The following is a 23623-nucleotide window of genomic DNA, read 5'->3' on the forward strand; positions in this document are numbered from 1 at the left end:
GTTTTACTCAGCTGAATGTTTTGTTTCCTTCTTTTAAAACAAAAATTCAACTAAAGTATAACCCATCTTTTATAATATAAATCCATTCATCAGATTGAAACAACAAGCAAATGATGTAATTTGATTGAAAATATAGGTTGAATTTTGTGGGGGCAATCTAAATTTAATTCCCCTAAAATATAATCTTAGGAAGGGACAAGAACTTTTAATATGAATAATCATAATTAAATTAAAAGATCAAAACTTACAAGAATATCTTAAAATTTCATGGATCAAAGTCAAACCACCAAATTACAATGGTTGAAAAAAAAAAGATTGAAACAAAAAGCTCAACAAGTACATTGTCACATAATCCGTAAATTGATCAAATTTAAGAACAAACTTAACAACGTTATTGCCTAAGTACCATTATGAACCAAGCTAGAGATCTCACGTTTATATTTATGTAGTATTTTTAACAAAAATCTAAAATTAAATCCTTGACTTAGACATAAAATCGCAAGCGGAGATACTCTAGTTTAAAAATAAAAAATAAAAACTAAAAGAGTGTCCCTGCTCTTTTATCCACTAGCAACTCTGAATAAGACTGAAACCTTCACGCAACTTTTAAACTTCCATTAGTTATCCAATCACCATCTATAGTTGGAAACCTGTCATTTTTCCTCACATGTAGTGAACCCGAATGGGTGCCTAATCCTTCTCGTAATAGTACCATAATTCATCAAATGAGAAATTTAGTCAGCTTCTTATATCCATTCAAAAAAAGTGATTGATAAAGGAACTTTTGTAAATATTTTGATAAGATGAATTTTTGTTTCGAATTGATTGTAACCAGATTATATATGATAGAACTCTTGTTTAACCATGTCTAACATCTTATCCACGAATAGTAGTGGAAAGTAGTCTTTGATGGTAGCTTGGTTTAATTTCTTGTAATTATGGACATCTTCCTACCGGTGACAATTTTTGTAGGTATTAATTCAATACTAATAATTGTGATCACATTTTTCTTGAGCATCACTTGAATTAGACTTACCTATGTATTATAAAAAAAAGAGGTAAATCATACTAGCTAGCTTTAAGCCACCTCAGCATCCCCTTTCTCACTGCCTCCTTTACTATAGGATTTAATTTTCTTTGAGGTTGGATGAGAAAACAAAATATTTTCTTTCATCTCTCTTTCTTTTCACTTGTTTTTCCTAATCCAGAAACAAAGTGTAAAATTAAACTCATAAATTAATGTTAATAAACATAGATTTCTCTAAATATGAATAGGAGAAACTATTGCACACTGTTGCAGTTATTTAATTTGCATATCCCATGCATGAGGCCCCATCACCCCCATCCCGCTCCAAATAAAAAAGAGACACTTACAAAATATATATATATAGAAGGACCGATATTAACTTTGATGATCAATAGCGAAAGTTGTAAGGTATACTATGTTTGAAAGAACACATGCAACTCCAGCAGCAGCATCAGACACTGGCAAGTGATTTGGATATTGCAGTGGAAAAATCTGTTGATGATCTTGGAGGAGAAGACAGGAAAGGTTTTGGTGGCATTTCCAAGGAATCCACACTACCTTCCAACATGTCAATGACTCTACTTATGGTAGGTCTATGTGAAGGAATTGTCTGAATGCACCACAAACCCACCATAGTCATTCTCTTTGCTATCTCATTTTCCTCACCGGACAATATCCCATCAAGTCCCAAATCATTGCCCTGCTCAAGCTTCTTATAAATAACCAACTGCGGGAAATATATCTCGCTTGAGCGACTAGCTTCAACGTCCATGTTCTTCTGCCCTCCAACCATTTCTAGCAGCATCATTCCATAGCTGTAAACATCAGACTTGTGTGAAACACCTCCAAAACTTTTGCTGAACACCTCGGGAGCCACATACCCTACTGTCCCTCTAGCATTTGACATTGAAATGATGCTTTCATCTCTTGTGCTAAGCTTAGCAAGCCCAAAATCTGATATCTTCGGGCGATAAGCTTCATCCAAAAGGATGTTATGTGGCTTAATGTCGAAATGCAGAATCCGAGTGTTGCATCCTTTGTGCAGGTACTCTAGTCCTCGAGCTATGCCTATTGCAATCTGGTGCAATCTCTCCCAACTCAAGGATGGGGTAGTAGTTTTTGTTTCAGCTGTCTTCTCGTGAATGTATTTTTCAAGTGAACCATTGGACATGAACTCATATATTAGAGCTTTTCTGCTTCCATCTAGACAAAATCCAAGGAGAGAGACAATGTTAACATGGGATGTTTTGCTTATGCTAGCAACCTCATTGATAAACTCTTCGCCATTCTCTTTTGACTCGTTCAGTATCTTCACTGCCACCGAGCAACCATTGAGTAATTTTCCTTTGTAGACAGAACCATAACCACCTTCTCCCAGTTTAATTTTGAAGGAGTTGGTTATTTTCTTGATATCGGAGAAACTGTATCTTTTTAGACCTAGAGAACCTTGGCTTTCAAGGAAGGCTTCTATAACTTGATCATTCTTTTTTATCTTACCAACTTGTACTAATATAAATTTCCAAATCCTAGCTTTGTTACGGCATATGATGACAGCAATGAGAGGCAGTGCAAATCCAGTAGCAACGAAACCTGTTAGCAGAGTTAGGAGTCAGGGGTCATTCAGGTCTATAGTAATTGTTTGCTGATGTGCATGCACATCCATACAATACGCTTGTAAAATCCCTTGGGGGGTTTATTTAATAACCAATCTTTAAAAAACAAAATTCATTCACAACATTATGGCATATGCCAAGTAGATATGAAAAGTGAAATGAGGAAAGGATACTGTGAATTTGGCTATACAACTACAGTATTCTTAGGTTCCGGCTATATATCTTATACCTGGGCATTACATATATGCGTATTTAGAAATTTAAGATTGTCTTATACTCTTATTTACATGATAATTAATTATAGATTTCAAGAAGAGTAGCATGTTTGGTATAAATTTCACGGGCATGCATTTGATTCTTATTTTGTTAGTAAGTTATATCAGATACAACAACAAATCGTCAGCTTATATATGTCCAAAAAATGCATGAGTCTAATGATGAAATATGTTTGAGAAAAGTTGTACCTAAAACCAGCTTCAACACTCTGTTCTTCCTTTGACCTGCCACGAAAAAAATACATCATCACTGTTAGATTGCACGCTTTCAGAACTTTACATTCTGTATTGAACAATTGCAAGTTTTACTTTGCCATACGAAAACAAATACCTGAAAATTTGGCATCATGAAAGAGAAAAAGAAGAGAAGGAAAACAGTGGAATTTGATATTTTAATTTTAGAGTGTCAAGGAGGTGATTGTGAGTTTGTAACCTTGCTAAATGTTTTATTTTATATGATTGAGTAGAAGTGATTATCGTGTTTAAGTTAAAATTGAATTGTTGAAATATTATCTGAATTTGATTCTTGATAGAAATTATTCTTTATTAAACTTTAATTATTTTTCAGCCTAAGTATGAATACACCACTTGAACAATGTCCAAATTAACTACAAGAAATTAGCAAAGGGAGTGACCAGGATAGGCGACAGACATTAATTTTCATTGAAAACAATGATGTAAAAAAATTACGTATTATTAAGAAACATAATTATAACTATATGTTTAAAAATGTTCAATCCTAAAAATAGCTAACTATAATATATATATATATATATATATATATATAGCTAAATTCAGTGTTATAGTTTTCAAATATAATCCCGTGATTGATTCTTGTTCTACCTAAACCACACCAACACGTGGCCTACCATGACGCTGGAAGGCAATGGTTACTGAAAAGTCAACCATTGCGGAAAACAAGCAGAAGTGTTGCGTGTCAATTAGTCATGCCATGCGTGCTCTTTAGCCAATGTCCTACATAAAAAATACTTAATAGTTGTTGCAGTTTTTTTTTTTTATATACACGCCAATAAAATAAAATAAAACTATTACTATTATTATACACAGTTGGTGAAGTTTATACTTGCATACGCATGCGGCAGAAAGTATACTTTTTTTAAGAAGAAATGGGGTTCCTGGTTAGCTGGATCTATCCAGGTCAACTTATAATGCTAAAAGTTGATGATGTGTGCTATAATTCTACGCAATTATTGCAATGAACCCATATATTCTAATCATGTCTCTGTCTCATGACACACATGACGAATTAATTTATTTCCCTCACTATACTAGACACTAAGAAGTCAACATTAACAGATGAAAATGTTTTAAACAGAAAACAATCGTCAGAACCAGAAGAGTTTGTACTTAGAACTCAGGACAGTTTTTATATGCAACGTCGAATTCATATTTCATTGATGGCTTTTATATACAGACAGTGACGGTGGTCTCTTGTGGTATTAAATGCTAAATGAAAAGAGCAATTGGATTTTTCTGAAGGATGATTTTAATGAAAAAAGCTGATGATGAATTTGACTCTCCTTCTATCACCTTTGGACGACTGATTGCCTGAACTCTCTCAACAAATTCTCAATATTAATATTCAATTCAACACATCATATCGAATCTTTGTGCCGTAAAGAATTACTAAAACAAGCTACAGTTATTTAAAGCATAGTTTTTTTATATGTTAAGGTGAAATATAATCTTGTTAAGTTTTTCATCACGACCCACACTTAAACCAACAAGATAACAAGGCGGGAAGAAGTGACACAGAATCTCCACCATTATTTATCTTAACCTCTATCTAAAGTATATGAGTTAAACAACTTGTGTATAAGAACATCAAATAACAGAAACATATCTATCAGAGGTATTCAATTCCAGAAAATGGAGAAGATAACAGAGAAAAGAGAACATACTTTTGTGAGTAGAGCACAGTGAACCATGAGTTCCACCGGAGCAATAACAAGAGAACTGAGCCAAATCATTCTCATTCGTCCCACATGCTCCTCCAGAATCCCTGCATGCTGTGCACTGAGAACTCAACTCTGCATCGTACCGCACATCAAACCCTTTCTCCAGCGCTTTCTCCAACGCCCCAATTCCACCCTCAGAGTCCCAAACAACACCCTCTGAAACTTGCATCTGAACACTAACGCCACACTTCTGAAGGCCTGGGAACTGCTTCAGCTGAGTTCCATTGACCACATAGAAAGCATGTTTATTATTACTATCATTCTGGCACGTAAAATTGTTTCCCACAACTGAATTAATCCCAGAAGGGCATTCGTAGAATATAGTGACATTCTGAACGGTGGAGGGAAAACTGAAGGGACTGACACTCAGAGAAGTGTTGGTGAAATTGGAAGAGCAGCGATCATAGACAAGGTCTGTTCTCGCCATTCTCAAGGTGGAAGCAGTTTGGTTAATGTTTAGTACGTTGAATCTTTGGGAACCAACTTGAACCGAGGTGTTTTGGTCATGCATGCACGTGAGCTTGAACCCATTGCGGCCACAAAACTGAGGTCGGTTCCCTCCCCAGAATGGATACGATATGTTTCTGAGAGTTCCACAACTGAATGATAATTGGCTGCAAATAGAGTGCGTGTCATTTTTTTGAGAGTAGGATTGTGGCAAAGTTGTTAAGAAGAAGAAAGCAAGTGTGAGTATGGATGAAAGGAAGGAGGAACGACTAGTGTTCATCGTTACATAGAAGGTTGTTGTGGGGATTTGAATGGCGAAGCCTGCAGGCATGCTTTTGTTGAAAACTTGATATTTGTGTGAGTAGTGATGGGAACTGAGAATAAGTGACAAGTTTCTTGGGCTGCTTTAAGGAAATTAAGGCCAAAAAAACAAGATAAAGCACGCGGTTGTATATTGACCATGGACTGTTCTATGTTTATGTTAGTGTGTTGATTTGAAAATTCGACCCGAGACGAGGCGTCTATATATAGTATTATATATGATTATAAAATAATTTCAGGGGAAACAGAACAGAAGTATCATTTGACTTGAGTTAAAGAATAACCTCTTTGGTATAACTTTTGCTCTAGCACACGGGTAACTTTTGGGGCATAAGCAATTTACCCGTGCATCACACGGGTCTGAAAAAAAGGATACGTGCAACCTTGAAAAAATGTCATTGTCATGTAACTTGAAATATATCTTAAAGAGTTTCAAACGTAGATTTCAGTCTCTTTCACTCAAAATATCTTCAAGAAAATATTCAACGTAAAAGCCCTTTTTTTGGTGTAGAGAAAGAAGAAAGAGAGATATAGAAAAAGAAAAAAATTAAAGGATATAGACACGATGCACATATCACCACTATTTAATTCATTAATATGCATTGGACTAGGTCTTGTATAGGCCTGGATTAACTGTTGGATAATAAATATATTGAAGGTAAAAAAGTTAGTTAGGATAAATAATTAAAGGATAAAAGTCAGTTAGAATAAAATGGATAAGAGTGGAACATAGTGGTAAGGTTAAGACTGGTGTAATTAGGGAATGAGTTTGAAAGTGATTAGGTAAGGGTTGGCCATCAAAACTGAATGGAAAAGAGTGAAGGAGGCCATCACTTAGAAGAATGCAGAATAAAAGAGAAGGAAAAGAGAAGGAAAAAAGAGTAAAGACACAATTTCGTTACATGAGTCACCATATAAGTCTTCAAATATATTGTTACCAAATCAATTCTTCAAAGATTTTTTGTTCGCTATTATAGTCATCAAAAGATTTTGTCACCAATTTAATCTCTCAAAGATTTGAAAACTAGTCTCTCAAAATATGATTAAAAAGCCTCAAACAAATTATAAATTTAAACCTCTAAATGAACTAACAAAACTCGGTGGGATTCTCCATCATCTTTTGTTTCTCATGAACTCCTTTAGTATAGATAGGAACTCCCATTTTATAGATTTCCTTAGTTTCATCCCTTGGATATAGTTCGGCCCCCTCAAGTGTTTTGCAATTTCGCTTCTAATGAATATATTTGGAGGAGGATTTTTTGAGAGGTTAGGGGTTGAGGTACCAACATAGTTGGGATGTCAACCGTCATCTCTCCTTGATCCTTCCTCTTTCCTTTTGCTAAAAAAAAAAAAAAAAAACTAACAAAAACCAAGTTTTTTATGTAAGGCTAAATGAAGAGGTATCATCAATCCGAGTCCCAAATACTCCCTATGCTCTGCATGTTTTGTACTGAATGAACACTCTGCTTCATTTTCACAATTCAGAACTTTCCCCAGCTCATCAATCGGCTCACTAATGGAAACGCCTTGTAAAACCGGAATGGGAAGTGTGTCTGTTCAAAACCAAAGTGGAAACTTGTTTGAAGTCATACCCGAGTGCAAATATATATTATAATTTTAGAGTACTTAATTAGAGAATCATTAATATCATTGGTGTGAATTGGCTTTCTTAATGGAAACTTGTTATCAAAAAATTTCCTAAGTTCTGAACTTCTAGTAATCAGAAATTGAGAATTAATCACAGCTACTCGTAGTGGTGCAAATATTCACTTCGGTTTTGGGACAGAAATTTTTGTCCAAAAGGATGTTGCTTGGTTTTATGTCAAAATGTAATATCCGAGTGTTGCACCCTCTATGCAAGTACTCCAGTCCTTTAGCTATCCCTTCAGCAATGCGGTGTAATCTTTCCCAACTCAAAGGTGGATTGGTTTCCAAATTCCTGTTGTGTATAAACTTTTCAAGGGATCCATTGGGCATGTAATCGTAGACAAGTGCTTTCTTCTGGCCTTCAAGACAAAAACCAAGGAGATTAACAATATTTACATGGGACTTTCTACTGATGCTTATAACCTCGTTGATAAATTCTTCCCCGTTCCCTTTGGAAGCATTCAGTACCTTCACTGCCACGGCCACAGGAGAGTTGTTGCTTAGATTTCCTTTATATACTTGACCATAGCCTCCTGGTCTCAGTTTGGATTCAAAAGAATTGGTCATTTTCTTGATCTCTGAATATGAATATCTTTTTATGGGAGAGGTCCATTGCTTCTTATGAGGGCCTCAATGTGTTGATCAATCTTTTTGGCCTTCCGAATTTTTGATACAATTGGTGATAATTTTCGTCTAAAACTGTAAACTGGGATGCCTATCAGCAGTGCACCAATTCCTCCACCTATTATTAAACCTTTGAGCAAAAATAGCAGGCAATTCAGCTATTATAATCCTTGATGATGTTTATTTGCTATGATTTATTTCAACTTCTAGATTGCGTGAGACAAATGATAACAAACCACATAAATAATTTGCTCTTCAATATAAACCAGGACTAGTAACTACAGATGAGTCATCTTATCAATAATTCAAAACGTAGGTTATGTCTTGGTGCTTTATTTTTATTTTTTTTTTATTGCTATTTGCAGCCACAAGTTCCATTTTGAGTACAACTTTTTAGAATATTGCAAATGCACAAAACCAGGCAGAGAAAAGGCTCCACATGCATGGACATACGTAGAAATTAAACTCTACTAACAATCACGTTAGCCAAGAAAATGACAAGAAATATAATTCAAGACAAATTATACTGTACCTATAATTAACATTGACAAACCGGTTCCTTTGGTCTCGTTCCCCATCAGAAACACAAAAGACCGGCTAGCCCCAGGACTGAGACACTCGATAGGAGGCACACCAGAAGAAGGGTAGTGACTGCAGTTGTAGTAAAAGCTGAGGTTTAAGTTGAAGGGGGAGTGAGAAAGTGGTAGGTTGCCCAAAGGGAAAGCTGTGAAGTGCCCCTGGACAAGTTTTGTTTGCAGTCTCAAAATCAACGAGCTTCAGTCTACGGTTTGCATTGTCTACGTATTTTACGTAATAGTATAATCCTGGGGGTGCAGAAAAAATAGTGTTGCCATGGTCATCACAAAATGGGTAGCTGTTGTAACATCCTATTTTTTAAAATTAATTTAGAAATAACTATTATTTATAAATAAATAGAGTTTTAGAAAAATATTTGAGATTTTTTTTATAATAAAATAAATAAGGAGAAATAATGTTATTAATTAAAATAATGATTCGAAGGAAAAAAAAAGGAAAGATATTTTATTTATTTATTTCATAGAAAATAAAATAGAGTTCTTTTTCATGAAATAATAAAATAAAAATAAATAAATAGAATGTGTTAAGTCAATTTTTACAGCCATCTTACTCTCAATTTCGTTTTTTCTTTCTTCTCCTCTCAAAACTTTTACATTCATCTAGAATGTGATTAATGATTGAAAAATAAATTTTAAATGACAAAGTGTTGAGATTACGTAAGTTATGTTTCAATAAGTTGTATTTCATTTTTATATATATATATATAGTTGTCTATATTCTCTATTAGTTAGGAATGTAATAACTCATTCTCCGTGTCTTATTTGTGTTTGGATCCTGTGATAATTTTGAACTTTGTGTTCGGGAGAACAGATGACTAAGTGAATCAATCGCTTTAAGGAATCTTGTGCTGAAGGACGTCGGGACACAATGCTATGATAAAATGTGATATTGGAGCATAAGTTTTTATATTAATTGCATGAAGTCTTGAACAACCTTGTTTTAAGCCGAGATAATTTGAATATTTATTGGACAAATCATTTTATGATATTAGAAAAGTGAATGTGAGTCTTTTAGCATTTTGAAATGATTTTATTTAAGTGTGTTTTAAAAACTTTTAATTAATTCCGAATTCTTATTTCTTTTATTATCAATACATATATGTATAAGGTAGAGGGTGTCACAACTGTTACTAGGACAGGATGATGATGTGTTGTGGCTTCCAGAATAAATACAATTTTGAACATCGATCAGGACTAAGTTTGGAGATATAATTAATTTGAGTGTTTTGAAGAAGAGGGTGAATTTCAACATATATGTCACGATTATGAGAATTTTCAATCTCTTAGGTAAGAAGGAAATTTCTCGGAAGCTGACTAAGGAGAAATTAAATAAGTGATGTAAAAAACATGACATAGGGCAGAGTCCAAATATTAATAAAAAAATAATTAAGTAGATAAAAAGATAAGAAAAATAATTTTAAAATGATAGTATAAATATTTAACAAATTTAATATAATTAAGTAGTTTTTTTAAAGGACAGAAATTAATTAAAATGATCTTACAATTAGAGACAAAAAATGCCTCACTTTAATGATGTATAAATTTATCAATGACCTTAGTTCTGTTCATTCCATTTCTACGTATCCTTCTAAAAGTAAAAGTTTTACACAAAATTTCAAAAACATTAAGTTGTTACTATGCGTTGCTGATGTCGCATATTCACTTGTAAGTTTTTTTTTAAAAGCAATTTTCACTAGTAAGTTACTATTAACAATGTCTTCTTTTATGTTATGCAACTGCCTTTCCTTTTGGTTGTGTGGGGCGGATTGTAATTTTCTTTTTCCTGAAATAAAAGATAAGGTAAAATTTTATGATTTTTTTACATTTGATAGGGTTTTCTCATTTTTATTATATATGATATTGACAGTAATATCTAATAAGTTCATGTATTTTTTTTATAGTTTATAAATAAAAAGCTGCAAGTGTTTAAAATTAATTTCATACTAAATTTATGAATACTACAAAATATATTTTTATCAAAAAAATTAAATTAAATTTTTATAAAAATATTACATAAATATATTCGTTCATACAGTTTTATATTTTTTTATCTATTTCAACGGATAATTTATAAAACATTTATAATTTAATAAGATAATTTTTTTAATTTTAAAATTACTATTTAATTTTTTAACTTTTCAGTTAATTTTTTATTAGATAGCCAATGTGTCTTGGCACCTTCAAAATCAATGAGATAAATCTTCGTTATTTGTGAATAAAATTTTCATTAACGATAGTTTTCTTTGGATCAATTTTCATTTGTTGTTATGTGTGAATAAAATACTCCCAGAACATTTGCAAGCTAAAAGCAGAATGGGGCTCTTAACCCAAATCCTGAATGCATACAAGTATAATGAAAGGATTAGATCATTATCACCATTTATAAAACATCATTGATGTTTCGTGATTGCTGAAATTATGGTAAAACATAGCAACACTAGCCCAGCAAAGGCAGGTTGCATTTTTTGGAGAAGAGCCAGGCCTCATCTTTGCACAGATCCTTGAAATGGGCCTCACAATACACTACGCCTAACCAGAAAGAGAAAAAGGAAAGCCCAATACGAGCCAAGACAGGCGGGGCAGAGTTTATGTAATGGGCCAACACTACTTCACACTAAGTCACTGAAACCTAATTTGATTCTTCAATTGTTAATTCGTATTTACGGCTGAAAGTCAAAGTACTAAATTTTTGTTCTAAGGCCACCTTGCGGCACCATCAACTGAGGGGCTTATGTCACTGTCCGATTGTGAATCTAAGAAGCTGTAAGGTATGCCATTCACAAATGATGTTGTGCCAAATGTTCCATTCACTGCCCACTCGCTGCATCCAATTTGTGCATTATGGGTTGGTACATAGTTACCAACTTCGGCAGATTTATCACCAAAATAGTCGTTCTGATCATATGCTATTAGTGATGCTTGATGATTGTTTGGAAATTGCTCCAAAGTTTCACCTATAGAGTAAGGTTCATAGAAATTAATTAATGTCGGTCACTGCCACCGAATGCAATATGTTAATGTCACGGTGAATTTTAAAGTGAAAGGATTTGTGATTGTACAATAATTTTGCTACACATTGATTAAATATTATAGAACATACCTTGGGTTAAGAAAGCCGCATCAATTTCCTCCAAGTCATTCCATCTAACATATGCTTCTCTCACCAATTTCTCCATATAGCTCTGGATATAATGAATTTATGGGATCAAAATCAACGTCTTGTAAAGAATATCGTAAGTGAGAGAAAAAGGTTAGTTTGAGTATAGAGTTACCCTGGTCATGTTGCTTCGCTCTCTACTCGGAAAACTTTGGCCGTTGATATCAGCTCTAACCAGCTGGCATATGGAATTCAGAAAGACGCTAAAATTAGGCCCACGGTACACGTAGTACTTGTTGCCCTTCTCGCAAGTCTTTGCATGCTTCATTGTCACTTCCCACATTTTTTCTGACATCCCAACGCCCAAAATCTGATTCAACAAATTAATAAACAGCTTATTTATCCATAATATGAACTTAGTAATAAATATATACCTCTTACTAATTAGTATTTTTAAAATATCGATTATGAAACTAAAAAAATAAAATACTTCTTATGAAAATAAAAATAATAAATTGAACTACATAATTTTATCTGTTCGAATAAAAATATTTTATATATTTTTAATTAATATCTTAAGACATTGATTAACATTTGACTAAAGATATCTACCTTTCTGAGCCTATGGACATCAACAACGGATAACTTGAGAAAGTCTTGGACGCTGTTTATCCCCTCTTTGGACAATTTTTTGTGGAAAGCTCCGTCTTTACCAATCTTCTCTAGGCGCCACACTTCGTCATTGAGCTTAGGTGGGTAATGTTTCTTGTACACTTCAAATGTATGAAAACAAATATATAAATTTTCTATATACGACAACAACAAAAATTACAACAATAATAAACTTTCATATCCACCAAATTTTAGGTGTCATGAATTTTTTTTAAAAAAAAAACTAAAAAATTCATCACTATTTTGTTTTTGATTTAAATGACCACTAGGTACGTGCTTGACCGTGTCTTTGAAACCATTGACCCGAGACCCTCCCCAAACAAGCAGATTGCCAAAACCAAAACCGGAGTAGAAGTTGGTGTAAATTGCAATGAAAAAGAAATGCAAGAGCTTGTACGCGTCATTTTTGTCAATAGGTGAATTTTTTTTATTACGAGGGTTTTCTTAAATTCACACACTATGTATTATAATATTACATTGGTGGGAAGTACTATGGTTCATGGTTCAGCATCTATTGGGTGCTAAGCAAAGCTCTGAATTAGCTGTATGTTTGACCACCAATCACTTTCCAGTCATCATAAATAAAGAAAGATTAAAACAAAAGAAAACAGACAAATTAATTAAAAGGGATCAATATTGCTTGCTGGGAAGGGTGAAAATGAAATGCCCTATCTTGTAGGAGTTGTGACCAATATACTTTTTCCACTACTGTAAAGTACGAGATTGATAATATATAATAAATTTGAAGTCACAATCTCCTAAGAAATTTAATATAAAATAACAAGGTTTTAATGTAATTTTGGACTGTTTCAATCTTACACACATTATAAACATTTTTTTTTATAAAAAAGGTTCCAAAAGCTATAAAAACTGATGCTTAAACATGCGAGATTTTTTTTTTTTTTACCACGGTATCATTTTCATTTTTTATTTTCTAGACATAAAAATCAATTTCTACGTAGTAAATTATTCCAGAAACAAACGCGTTAAAATTTTATCAAGGTGAAAATATGTTCATCATTACTCTCTTTCTATTTTTCTCTTTAATTATAAATCAGTAACCCATTTTTTTTCTGCTTTTTATTCCTGGATTCTCATGGCATGCAACTTGGATTAAATTGAAATAACAATAATTGGCACTAATGGATAATATTGTATAGGTATCGCGTGTATATTCTACAGTGATTTACTGACGCAATTATATTAGACGGATGTTACGTGTGGTTTGCCTGTGGAGGAACTATAAACCGGTTGAAGAGAAAAATGAGTTTGATATCTTATTTTATTTTTTCACAAAAATGTGTTCGAGATCAAAATTTAATCCAAAAATTCAGTTTGAAAGGTGATACTTTTGTAATCTGCTATCCAAAGATGTATTAAATAGGTTGACTCAGCATTCTTTTTCTTTCGAGAGAACCTTTCTGACTAAGGCTAGGATGCCCATCAAAATAACTGGTTTTAAAAAATACATATAACTATAATTAATTTTATTGAAATGGGTATTTTAAATAACTTATTTTTAGTCATTCATATAACTAGTTATTTATGTAATTGATTTTATATATAATTAATTATAAACTCATATTTTAAAAATAATAACTAATTATATCAAATTATACTCCTATTTTAAAAATTAATTATAATTATAATAATCTAATTATTTATTAAATATGATTATAATTATATAAATACTCAAATTACAATTACCCCTATCTCTATTTCTGATGACTAGTTATAACATATCCAGAACAACAAATGGCAGCTATATATATATATAAATGATAAAATGAAAAGTAAAAATAAAGATAGAGAAATAGAATAGTACTTACATTCACCACGGTGATCCTTAACAACAAATGGCTCAGTCATTCCTTGACGAATTGGGAGAGTGTGATTACTCCCTGGAGCCACCCTAACAGCAACTCTGAACTTCCTGCTTCGTATCCAACTAGAGTTATCAGTGAACTCAATCTCTTCAATTGGTGCAATCCCATCCCTCATGGTCAGATTCAATTCTCCTGTGAGCAATGGCCTCTTCCCCGTTCTCTCCTTCACTATGTTGTTGTTGAACTCCTCAGTCGTCCATGATTCCTTGTTGTTAGGAAAATCTCCATCAAGCACCACTATCTCTAGCTTTATGGGCTGGGGCACACTCGTGGGAACCGCTACTAATTCACCATCACCGCCACTTTTGTCAACCAGAATCACCTGGATTGGGTTCCCATCTATGTCCACTATTCTGCTTCCTGTGAATATAGGGACCAATAGCTTCTTGCTGAACATGAGTTCATAGTTCGATGGTTTCTCCAATGATGCTGCTTCGATCCTCAACGAAGGGGACCTACTTATTGTACGTGGCACAGTACAATGCCTCATCACTCGCTCCACCTCTTCATTCACCTGATGCATGACAAAATCAATGACTTTCATTAGAAAATTAATCCAATAATTAATCATGTTTATTTGGCTTTTGATCACTTACCACTCTTCTAAGCAAGGGCTCCAAGCCTGAGAAAAGGTTCTGCAAGTTTTTCACCATCACCACTTCTCCTATTACCCTGTCATGTCAAGAAGATTGAATTGGTTTAATTTATACTACATGATAAGTGGCGAGACATAATTAATTTTGAAATTAAGCATAAATAGTAACAAGTTTTACATATATATGATATCAAAATAAAATAACTTGATAAATCAAGTTTGGTTAAACATACGAAGCAAAAGAAGGTCTTGGTGTAGTTCTCATCCGTTTATCGCCTGGTGGCTTATTATTGTCTTGATCAGAATCATCAAAAAACCGTTTCGCAGCCATTTGATTTTGGGGGACAAGTTAGGAATATATGAAAGAGGGTGATAGATCGATGAAAAGGTTGCACCTAGATAGATAGCTAACTAGCTTAATGAGGAGTAGGAGAAGAAGGTGATGTGCATATTAATTTATACCAGAAATGAAAGTGTATGTGAGAGTTTGTTTCAATTTTATTATATTTAAAAAAAGAAAGAAGGTTCTTGGAATGTCGGAGGAAATATCCAAGCAATTAGGAAGGTATAACCGAGAAGGCGTATCATATGATGTAAAGACTTTAAACACCCCTCCCAAGTCAACCTGCCAAATCTCTATCGTTCTCTCCGCGCTCATAAAACCCAAGTTGGACCCCACAAATTTTGGAAGCCCAAGAATTATTTTTTATAACAACCTGAGAAAGAAAAGAAAAAATCAGAATAAAGGATTGATTTTATTAATTATGTAACGTGATAAGAATAAAAAAAATTGTTGATTGAATATTTAAAATTTTTTGCTGTTAATGCTATGAATTTCATCCGGTCACAAAATAAATGATAGCAACAAACCAAACCATCAACTAAAATTACATTTAGTACGGATTATACATGATGAAAAAAAGAGAGATACGTCATTCTTATAAACATTTTCTATTATTCAATTTTATAATTTGCTTTTTCTTTATTTATGTCCACAACATCACTCGTCTTATTTTAAAATCTCTTTTTTCTTCCTTTCTCTTAATTTGTTATAAAAAAAAAATTCTCAAACTATGCGTCACGTCATTTAAAGACAAAATTACAAGACCCATATGAGCGCCAAAACAACAGGAAGTTGTGGTAAGCTTAACAAGCCAAAGCGTACTAGAGAGTTGTGGAGAAAAACAAGTTGTGTTAAACTTGAAAGTATAAGATTTGTTTATTCATTTTCTAATCTAGTAAAATATTGCTTTCTTGTTAGATTTTGTCATCTAACATGTTTGTCAAACTACGCGCTTCTAGGAAGGATCAAAAGCGTCCCCTTGGCTCTCGCTATAGCGGCCAAGCTGACTTGTAATAACTTGTAGCAGTAAATGAATGAATATACTTATGAGAATTAAAAAAAAGAAGAAGAAGCTAAAAACACTGTCTTTAAAATCCAATTCTTTGAACTTTGAACTATCAATTCGAGGTGCACTTCATTAGCTTACTATTTGTCAGCCATTCAAACCGGCCACATATTTCACAGGATCTGTTTTTATACGGACAAATAATAATCAGTATTCCTAAAATATTGATTAAAATATATATTTTATTGAGATATAAAAAGTTACATTTTATATTTTTTATTATAAATATTTTCTTCTTTTAGTTTTAATATGTTAATGGCACTAATTAGCTAGACTTTTTTATATATACTACATCAAGAATTTAAAATTTGAAACTATAGTTTGTGGACTAAAATTATTAGACTCAAAATTATTTACGAATGAGTAGTAGTTAAACATTTCCTTTTCAATAATATTAACAAATTTAAAAGATACCATTCATTCAAAATGACTCATATATATAACTTTTTTTTAATTATTGACTGAAATTTTTCTGAGTCGTACTTTTTATTTAATGGATTTCATTCATAATAATTATAATTCATATATAATAAAAAAAAATATGTTGCTATGAGCTAATCAAAATCAACACAAGTCGATAGATGAAATGCATATTCTACTGGGTTGTTGAAGTAGAGCCAAGAGAAGTGATGTAGATATGCTTTCTAAGTCGGTTACAAGAAGTAGGGCCCAAGTTGATTCAATTATATATTACTATGGAATGAGGTGATGTTAAACATAGGAATTACGAAGTTTAGCAGCTCCTTCCTATTTCCGTGGCAGCATGTGGCCACACACACATCATCATATTCACTTCTGTTGCCCTTCATATCCATCCATCCACATGCATGCCACACTTTCTCTTTCTCAAGTTTGGCCGAAACCATGGAAATTAAACAAAATTCAAATAATCATTATGCGATGACCAACACGCCTGCTACTATTATTTAACCTTAAGGCCATATCATTTGACATCTGCACAAAATTGTTTCGCCGAAAAAGTAGCAGGTCACCACAGACCATAAGAGTTAGGAGCCCAAGACTCTTTTTTTTCCTGATTTGGAACCAAAGACAGTGACCAAGATTTTTCTACTTGAAATTTATTAGTGCTAGAACAATTGCTTACAGCATTTTCTCCTATTTATTTTTTGTTTTATCTTTTTCCATTAAATTAGTCATTTTATCTTATATTTTTCTTATTTCTCTTATTTGTAAACAATTTAATTTTTATGCACTTTCGATTAATCAAAAATCAAAATAGATATGATTTTTAAGACGATTCTTGTAAAAATTAATACGCTTATTCTACATATAATTTATAATTAAATAATAATATAAAAAAATTTTATTATTATTATTTACTTTTTGTATTGGACTGACAGTTATGTTACGATTGATTGTTGTTATACTTGTTTTATGAATAAATTAATAACCATAATTTCTCTTATATTATATCTCAGTTTTGGCTCTTTGCTCTCAGTTTCATCACATCTTTTTCTCTCTCTCTTTATTTCTCATAAAATCATTTGTTACGTCTATTTCTCTTTTACTCCCTTTTTTCTTCTTCTTCTTCCTATCCATCCACCTTGAAGATAGGATGAAAATTTAACATTATATAATGGTGGCCTTGAGTACAGTGAAGGTGGGCTACCGCTCGGGACTCATATTTAGAGGAACATCAAATTATTTTATTTAGTCTATATGAATATTAAAATTTTATATAATATTATAATTTAGTAAAACTTATCAAAAATCTGTTTATAATCAAGATTATTTAAAGTAACGATAACTTGAATAACTAATGCTATTTTAAAAGTTATTATTAATAATAGCTGAATAGTTAATAATTTATACAAAATCATTTAAAGTAAAACAAATTAATTAATCTAACTCTAATCGCAAATAAAATTTTAACATTGCAAATAGAATTTCACTTATTCTAAAAAAGTTTATCAAAATTGAAAATATTAAAATTTTATTTGTTATCTATTATGTCACTAGATTAAATAATTTTGTTTTGCTTTAAATAATTTTGAATGGATTATTAATTATTTATGTTATTATTAATAATGGTTTTTAGAATAACGTTAACTATCAATATTATTATTGTTTTAAATAATATTGATTATAAATGAATTATTAATGAATTTTTAAAAAATAAAAATAGACAATATTTTAATAATTATGAGGAATTAATTTTTTTTATTTATCTAGGATACTAAAAATCTCATGATCAACCTCTCTTTATATATCAAAGGAAACTAATGTGAAACTCCCGCGAGGTTTCTGCGTAATGTTATACAGTACTTCGCAAATACTTTTCTATTTCAATTTTGGTCTATAAGACTCGCACAATTGTTTAGAAGTCACGGTCATAAGTTCAACTTTAAAATAAAAATACATACATACAACTTTTTTATATAGTTTTTTAATAGAATTTAATAAAAAGTAATCAGTTTTTAAACTTGATCTTTCCATATAATCAAACTATGTTACTTCAACTAAAATTGAATAGTTTGGATAGTGAAATTGAAAGAGAAATGTGATTAAAGGGAAATTAAATATTTACCCATTAAATGTTATTTATTCCTGTAATAATGAATTGCAGTATATTAGAAAGAATTATTAATACAAATGGAATCTACACTGACCTTGCCTTACTCAATAAATAGTATCCTCCTCTTTTGTTAATCTTATAATGGATTAATTTTGGTATCTTCTTATAAAATGTTTATTAAAATAGGATTATTTTTAAATAAATAGGGTTATACAGATAACACTATTTAAACTTTGTTATGTATAAATGAAAAAAAATATTTGAAGAAACACAAATCAATTGAATTCTACTATCTATTTTTTTTACCATGATATTTTTGATGAAATTTTTTCTTTTTCAATTACGTTTTTTTTTTCATTCACAAAAACAAGAGATATTACTTAAAGAAAACAATTCTATATCACTAGTACCAATAAATGAATGGTATCTATGTTTAATGTTTAAATACCTTTTTATAAGAAACTTGCTATATAATTATATTTATATATTATTTTCATAAGAAACTTGTTATAAAATGTACTACTATTGTTTATAGTATACAATGAATATTTATGATTAAATAATTCACTACTAGTACTCTATTTAAACTCTGATATCTGTATAAAATGATTACAATAAAAAGAAAAGGCATTAACAAACACGTACAAATCAATTAAATTGCATTATCCGTGGAGCAAACCTCAGCAGTCTATCTAAACCCTGCGGATTGAATTTTCTTGCAAACAAGTGGCAAATATTGGTGCTCTTGCCATTGTATTGGCATGTTCTCCCATGCCTTAGCCTCTTCAAGAAATCAATAGTTACATCTTGTCTCATAAACCTGGCAGGATGGGGTCCACCCCTTGACCAATCAACCCATGTCAATGTTCTGTTGGAGTTCCTCTTCCAAAACATGATACTAACAAACGTTGGCAAGTAATGCTCATCACCATAACATCCATTCCTGCAATACTTCTTGAAAACAGGGAAGTATTGTTGGTCAGAAACTATCTCAATGGCAAGGGCACGGTCTATTTGAAACCATTGCGACCCTTTTCTCCACTGAGAAAGGTTAACTAGTGGCCTCATTCTGGGACTGTACCTGCCTCTCCCCACTGCACCGGGCATATCATAGGCTTCCACAAAGTTCTCAGTTGAGTTCATAAGGTAGTTATAGATCGTTGAGAAGTTGAACAAAGGAATGCATGATTCTGAGAGAAGAACAAAACGTTGGTTGGAGAAGTCAAGCAGTGCATTTGCTAGTAGACGTCTCTCTGCCCCTACAATGTTGAAGTCACCCCATCTTACCTCCTGCATCATCATGTTACAAGAAGAAAAATCAAATTAATTGACATTTCTCAAGCCCCACCTCGTGTGTGGATCTAAGTTTTTGGATTTTACAAAATCACATACAAATAGCAATTAACATGATTTCAAGTAAATGTTCACATATTTAGTTCTATACCGAAGAATTAGTTATAGATCTAAAATTATTTTTCAGCATTGGATAAAAAAATTATACTTACATTTAAAGTAAAAATATTCAGATATAAATAATTTCAAGTGAAAATTAATTTTACAAACAAATCTCTCATACACACACTTTTTTACTATGTGCTTTAAATGTGTGAATGGGTCAATGGGGAAGTGATTTTTCTTGGACTTTGGATAGAGAATGAGGTCATGTCCAACAACATACTAATGAATGTGCTTAGTTTGAGGCCCAAATTATATATATGTCTCTTGAAAAATAAAATAAAATGGTAAGAAAGTTTATGTGCTGCTTGTTGCATGTGAGAGACAGTATGAAGCAAGGAATTATGGAAAGTTTGATGAGGACGTTTAAAAGTTTGTTAAATGGAGAAGAATAGAATTTTCTATGAGGTGCAAAATGAGTGGAACCAAAGAAAAGTATTGACGGTTTACTTTGACGGTTCAACTTCGGAAGCAACCAACAAGAACAAGGAAAAAACTTGACATTCCAGTGAATCATGGGAGATAGTTGTTAAGGTTTTTTTTTACCTCATTTTGCGGTAAATTTTAGTCATATAAGAAATGGAAATTTTCACTTTAAGGACAAATGGATGACCAGTTGACCAATAACTGGGAATATCATAAATTATAAGTTTAGGGAGTGCTCTTTTGTAATCTTTCATCAAAGCCTCCTTTTACAAGAAATCGTCAAGTGTTGACTGTGAACGACTTTTAAAACAAGGTATAATACGTTACATAAAACTCATAATAATGTGTTCAACTGTAATTGGAAGAAATTCTCACATAAAAAAGTGTCTGTTCTGTGTGTTCGATCAGGCTCATGCAGACAGGTGCTACCCAAGTTAGAAGTTTTTATTATTCGTAAAAATATATAATAGTAGGATAGAACTCATTTTATTATAGAATAATAGGTCCAATTAAATTCCTAAGAGAACTTCAGTTCAGAATTAATTGTTTACAAATATCATCTAGATGTTCAGTGAAGAGAATAAGCGTTTGATCATTCAATGTAGGACAGATTACCGTTACTACACAAACGTTTTTTAAATCCTCATGAATTAGTTAAAAATATCTTATAGGAAGAAACCAAGCAAATATCAAAGCAATTAGTATTTGACTCTCATTTTTCTCTTAGAAGACTTAACGGGCCGTGGTCAAAAACCAGTGTGTGAGGAAACCGTCTAATAAGGCGTTTATTAAGGCGCACCTCATGTTTTACATCACAATCAAAACCGGTTTCTGTGTGCCGTCTCATTAAAGCCATGGAACCCCAAAAGGTTAATGTAATTGGAAAATATTGCACTAAATCTAAAATTATGGGGGATAATTAAATCTGTTAATTTTGAGGCAAAGTCAATTACAATTCTAGTAGCACTTTGAGTACGTTAGCAGAGAACAAAAGTCAAGTATAATTTTTCGGTTTTTTTTAGAAAAAAAAAAAAAAAAACTTGTAGAGATTTGCCGATCAAATGGAAAACTAGAATTTCGGTTCTCTTAATGAAATGAAAAGACAGGAAATGCAACATAGGCAATTACGAAATGTTAGATTAAATAGGAAGTAAAAGACGACGCACTGACCTTGCTTGGTATTCTGCGGCGATGAAATACAGAACTTTGAGGCACTGTGTCATTGAAAGAAGGATGGGAATGGACATAGATGGAATAGAAGCCTTCATTTCCTTTGAAGAATCTCTCCCACAGTGGACCCAAAAGGACAGGCCCTTTTGTCAAAAACATGAATGCAACCTTTGGGGTGTGTTTGTAAGGCATTTCCTTAATCGTAGGAACCATAGAAGCTCTCCACAGCAACTCTTCCTCTGTCATGTCATGCATAGCCTTGGTGACTTGTGTCTGATTATTTAACGTTGAGATGGGAATTGGAGTAGACAAAGATGGAAGGAAGTTGAGGGACAAGTTTTTGAAAGAGAAAGTGGTGAGGGTGATTCCAATGAGCAAACCAGAGGCAAATACTAGAACATGAGAGACGAAGAAACTGAACATGTGTGATTGAGCATGACTCAAGAGTCTGGCTGCAGCAAGGGACCGTTCTTGCTGGTTATTCTTCATGCTGCTATGCTATTGCCTATTGGATCGATGATGACCAACGAGAAATTAAAATAGGTGTTGCACACACATACTTAAATTCATCCCAAAAATCATCTATATTCTGCATTTGACTTCAGCTTGTCAATTTTCATTCCTATACACTACTCTCGCCCATTTTGTTTGACGCTATTTTTATGTTTTTCCATTTATTTTACAATACTAATTAAGTATTCAATATCTTTTTCCTGTTATATTCTGAACCATTTATTGTCAAATGAAAAGATAAAATAGAAATATAAATGAGGGACTATGATCAATTTATAATAATTTTCATCAAATCTAAAATATTAACTGTATTTCTTAATTTTTGTATGAAAACCTTACATGTCAAAGAAATTTATAAGTAGTTTCTAAATACAGAATATACGAGAAATATTATACTTCTATTTTTAACACATACTTTTGGTAAGGTTTAACAAACAGACCGAAAGTATATTTAAGTCACAATAAAAAATATTAAATATTAATAAATATACACTAATAATATTAAAATTAGTTTTAAAATATAAAATAATAAAAGTACAAGTTATTAACGTATCAATAAATGTTATCGGTTTAAGTTATTAAAGTATCAATATAAATTAACTTTTAATTATTAATTCACATTTATTAATATTAAATAATTCATTTTTAATTTAAATATTATATTTATTAATTCATATGCATTAATGTTTAAAATTATCATTTTCTATTTATTAATTTATTAGTTTTTAATAAATTTGAATTTATAATTTATCAGTATTTAAAATTTTATTTATTAATATTTCGTATTGTTAGTACATGTTAATTAATAAATATAAATTAAGTTACACATAGTGTCAATAATTTATTTAGTAATTAAAACATCAAAGAGTAGGAGGTGTAAATGTTTGACCACGACTGACAACTTTTTATCAAGATTCCTCTCACTTTAAATTTTTTTTTTTTTTTTTGAACTGCCAAAGATAATATTATATATATGATAAGAATAGTACCAGAAGTACTACAAGGAAACAAAGGATATAGTAACTCCTAAAACACAAGAACATAACCAGCAAATAACAAGCGAACAAAGAATAACAATGCCCAACCCTACAAATCACACACTAGGTAAAAGACAAAGACATAGTTGAGGACCATTGGTGAAAAGGAACATTGAAGTCCTTTTCCCACCCTCTCACTTTAAATTTAACAAACAGTTTATATGTTACGCAGTAAACTATATCATAGAACCTTTATAGGACCATAAAAATCACTTCATTTGGATCAGTACAATAGAAAATCTCGTCCACTCAATAATGACTTGAATAGCTCTAACTTTGTCACACACACACAGTCACA

The 23623-nt window shown here is 31.9% G+C and overlaps 4 protein-coding genes across 4 annotated transcripts; all 4 read right to left on the minus strand.

The window, feature by feature from the left end:
* Positions 1-1218: 1218 nt before the first annotated feature.
* Positions 1219-5833, minus strand: LOC114413648 (LEAF RUST 10 DISEASE-RESISTANCE LOCUS RECEPTOR-LIKE PROTEIN KINASE-like 2.5). The gene is made up of 3 exons (XM_028378149.1): positions 4838-5833; positions 3105-3140; positions 1219-2617 (listed from the first exon to the last, which is right to left on the minus strand). The coding sequence occupies exons 1-3, from the start codon at positions 5670-5672 to the stop codon at positions 1479-1481; spliced, it is 2010 nt and encodes a 669-aa protein (XP_028233950.1). The 5' UTR covers positions 5673-5833; the 3' UTR covers positions 1219-1478.
* Positions 5834-7396: 1563 nt separating this feature from the next.
* Positions 7397-7876, minus strand: LOC114411418 (PR5-like receptor kinase). The gene has a single exon (XM_028375109.1). It carries the CDS (start codon positions 7874-7876, stop codon positions 7397-7399), a length of 480 nt encoding a protein of 159 aa, XP_028230910.1.
* Positions 7877-10832: 2956 nt separating this feature from the next.
* Positions 10833-15218, minus strand: LOC114413649 (protein SAR DEFICIENT 1-like). Its single transcript, XM_028378150.1, has 7 exons — positions 15013-15218; positions 14781-14856; positions 14128-14698; positions 12239-12399; positions 11802-11996; positions 11630-11711; positions 10833-11483 (listed from the first exon to the last, which is right to left on the minus strand). The coding sequence occupies exons 1-7, from the start codon at positions 15108-15110 to the stop codon at positions 11224-11226; spliced, it is 1443 nt and encodes a 480-aa protein (XP_028233951.1). The 5' UTR covers positions 15111-15218; the 3' UTR covers positions 10833-11223.
* A 3967-nt stretch (positions 15219-19185) lies between these two features.
* LOC114413650 (glycosyltransferase BC10-like) lies at positions 19186-22421 on the minus strand. Its single transcript, XM_028378151.1, has 2 exons — positions 21776-22421; positions 19186-20014 (listed from the first exon to the last, which is right to left on the minus strand). The coding sequence occupies exons 1-2, from the start codon at positions 22262-22264 to the stop codon at positions 19373-19375; spliced, it is 1131 nt and encodes a 376-aa protein (XP_028233952.1). The 5' UTR covers positions 22265-22421; the 3' UTR covers positions 19186-19372.
* Between the last annotated feature and the right edge of the window lie 1202 nt (positions 22422-23623).

Source organism: Glycine soja, chromosome 5 (genome assembly GCF_004193775.1).
Source record: "Glycine soja cultivar W05 chromosome 5, ASM419377v2, whole genome shotgun sequence".
Taxonomy (NCBI): Eukaryota; Viridiplantae; Streptophyta; class Magnoliopsida; order Fabales; family Fabaceae; genus Glycine; species Glycine soja.

Bases quoted from the DNA above. Each gene is read 5' to 3' on its own strand.
- LOC114413648 (XM_028378149.1), bottom strand. From the start codon at position 5,672: ATGCCTGCAGGCTTCGCCATTCAAATCCCCACAACAACCTTCTATGTA. The intron at 3,141-4,837 runs GTATGTTCTCTT...TTTTCGTGGCAG, and splicing joins ACTGTGCTCTACTCACAAAA to GTCAAAGGAAGAACAGAGTG. The intron at 2,618-3,104 runs GTACAACTTTTC...CTCTGCTAACAG, and splicing joins AGTGTTGAAGCTGGTTTTAG to GTTTCGTTGCTACTGGATTT.
- LOC114411418 (XM_028375109.1), bottom strand. From the start codon at position 7,876: ATGACCAATTCTTTTGAATCCAAACTGAGACCAGGAGGCTATGGTCAA.
- LOC114413649 (XM_028378150.1), bottom strand. From the start codon at position 15,110: ATGGCTGCGAAACGGTTTTTTGATGATTCTGATCAAGACAATAATAAG. The intron at 14,857-15,012 runs GTATGTTTAACC...TTGACATGACAG, and splicing joins CCAAGACCTTCTTTTGCTTC to GGTAATAGGAGAAGTGGTGA. The intron at 14,699-14,780 runs GTAAGTGATCAA...GTCATGCATCAG, and splicing joins AGCCCTTGCTTAGAAGAGTG to GTGAATGAAGAGGTGGAGCG.
- LOC114413650 (XM_028378151.1), bottom strand. From the start codon at position 22,264: ATGAAGAATAACCAGCAAGAACGGTCCCTTGCTGCAGCCAGACTCTTG. The intron at 20,015-21,775 runs GTCAGTGCGTCG...ATGATGATGCAG, and splicing joins GCCGCAGAATACCAAGCAAG to GAGGTAAGATGGGGTGACTT.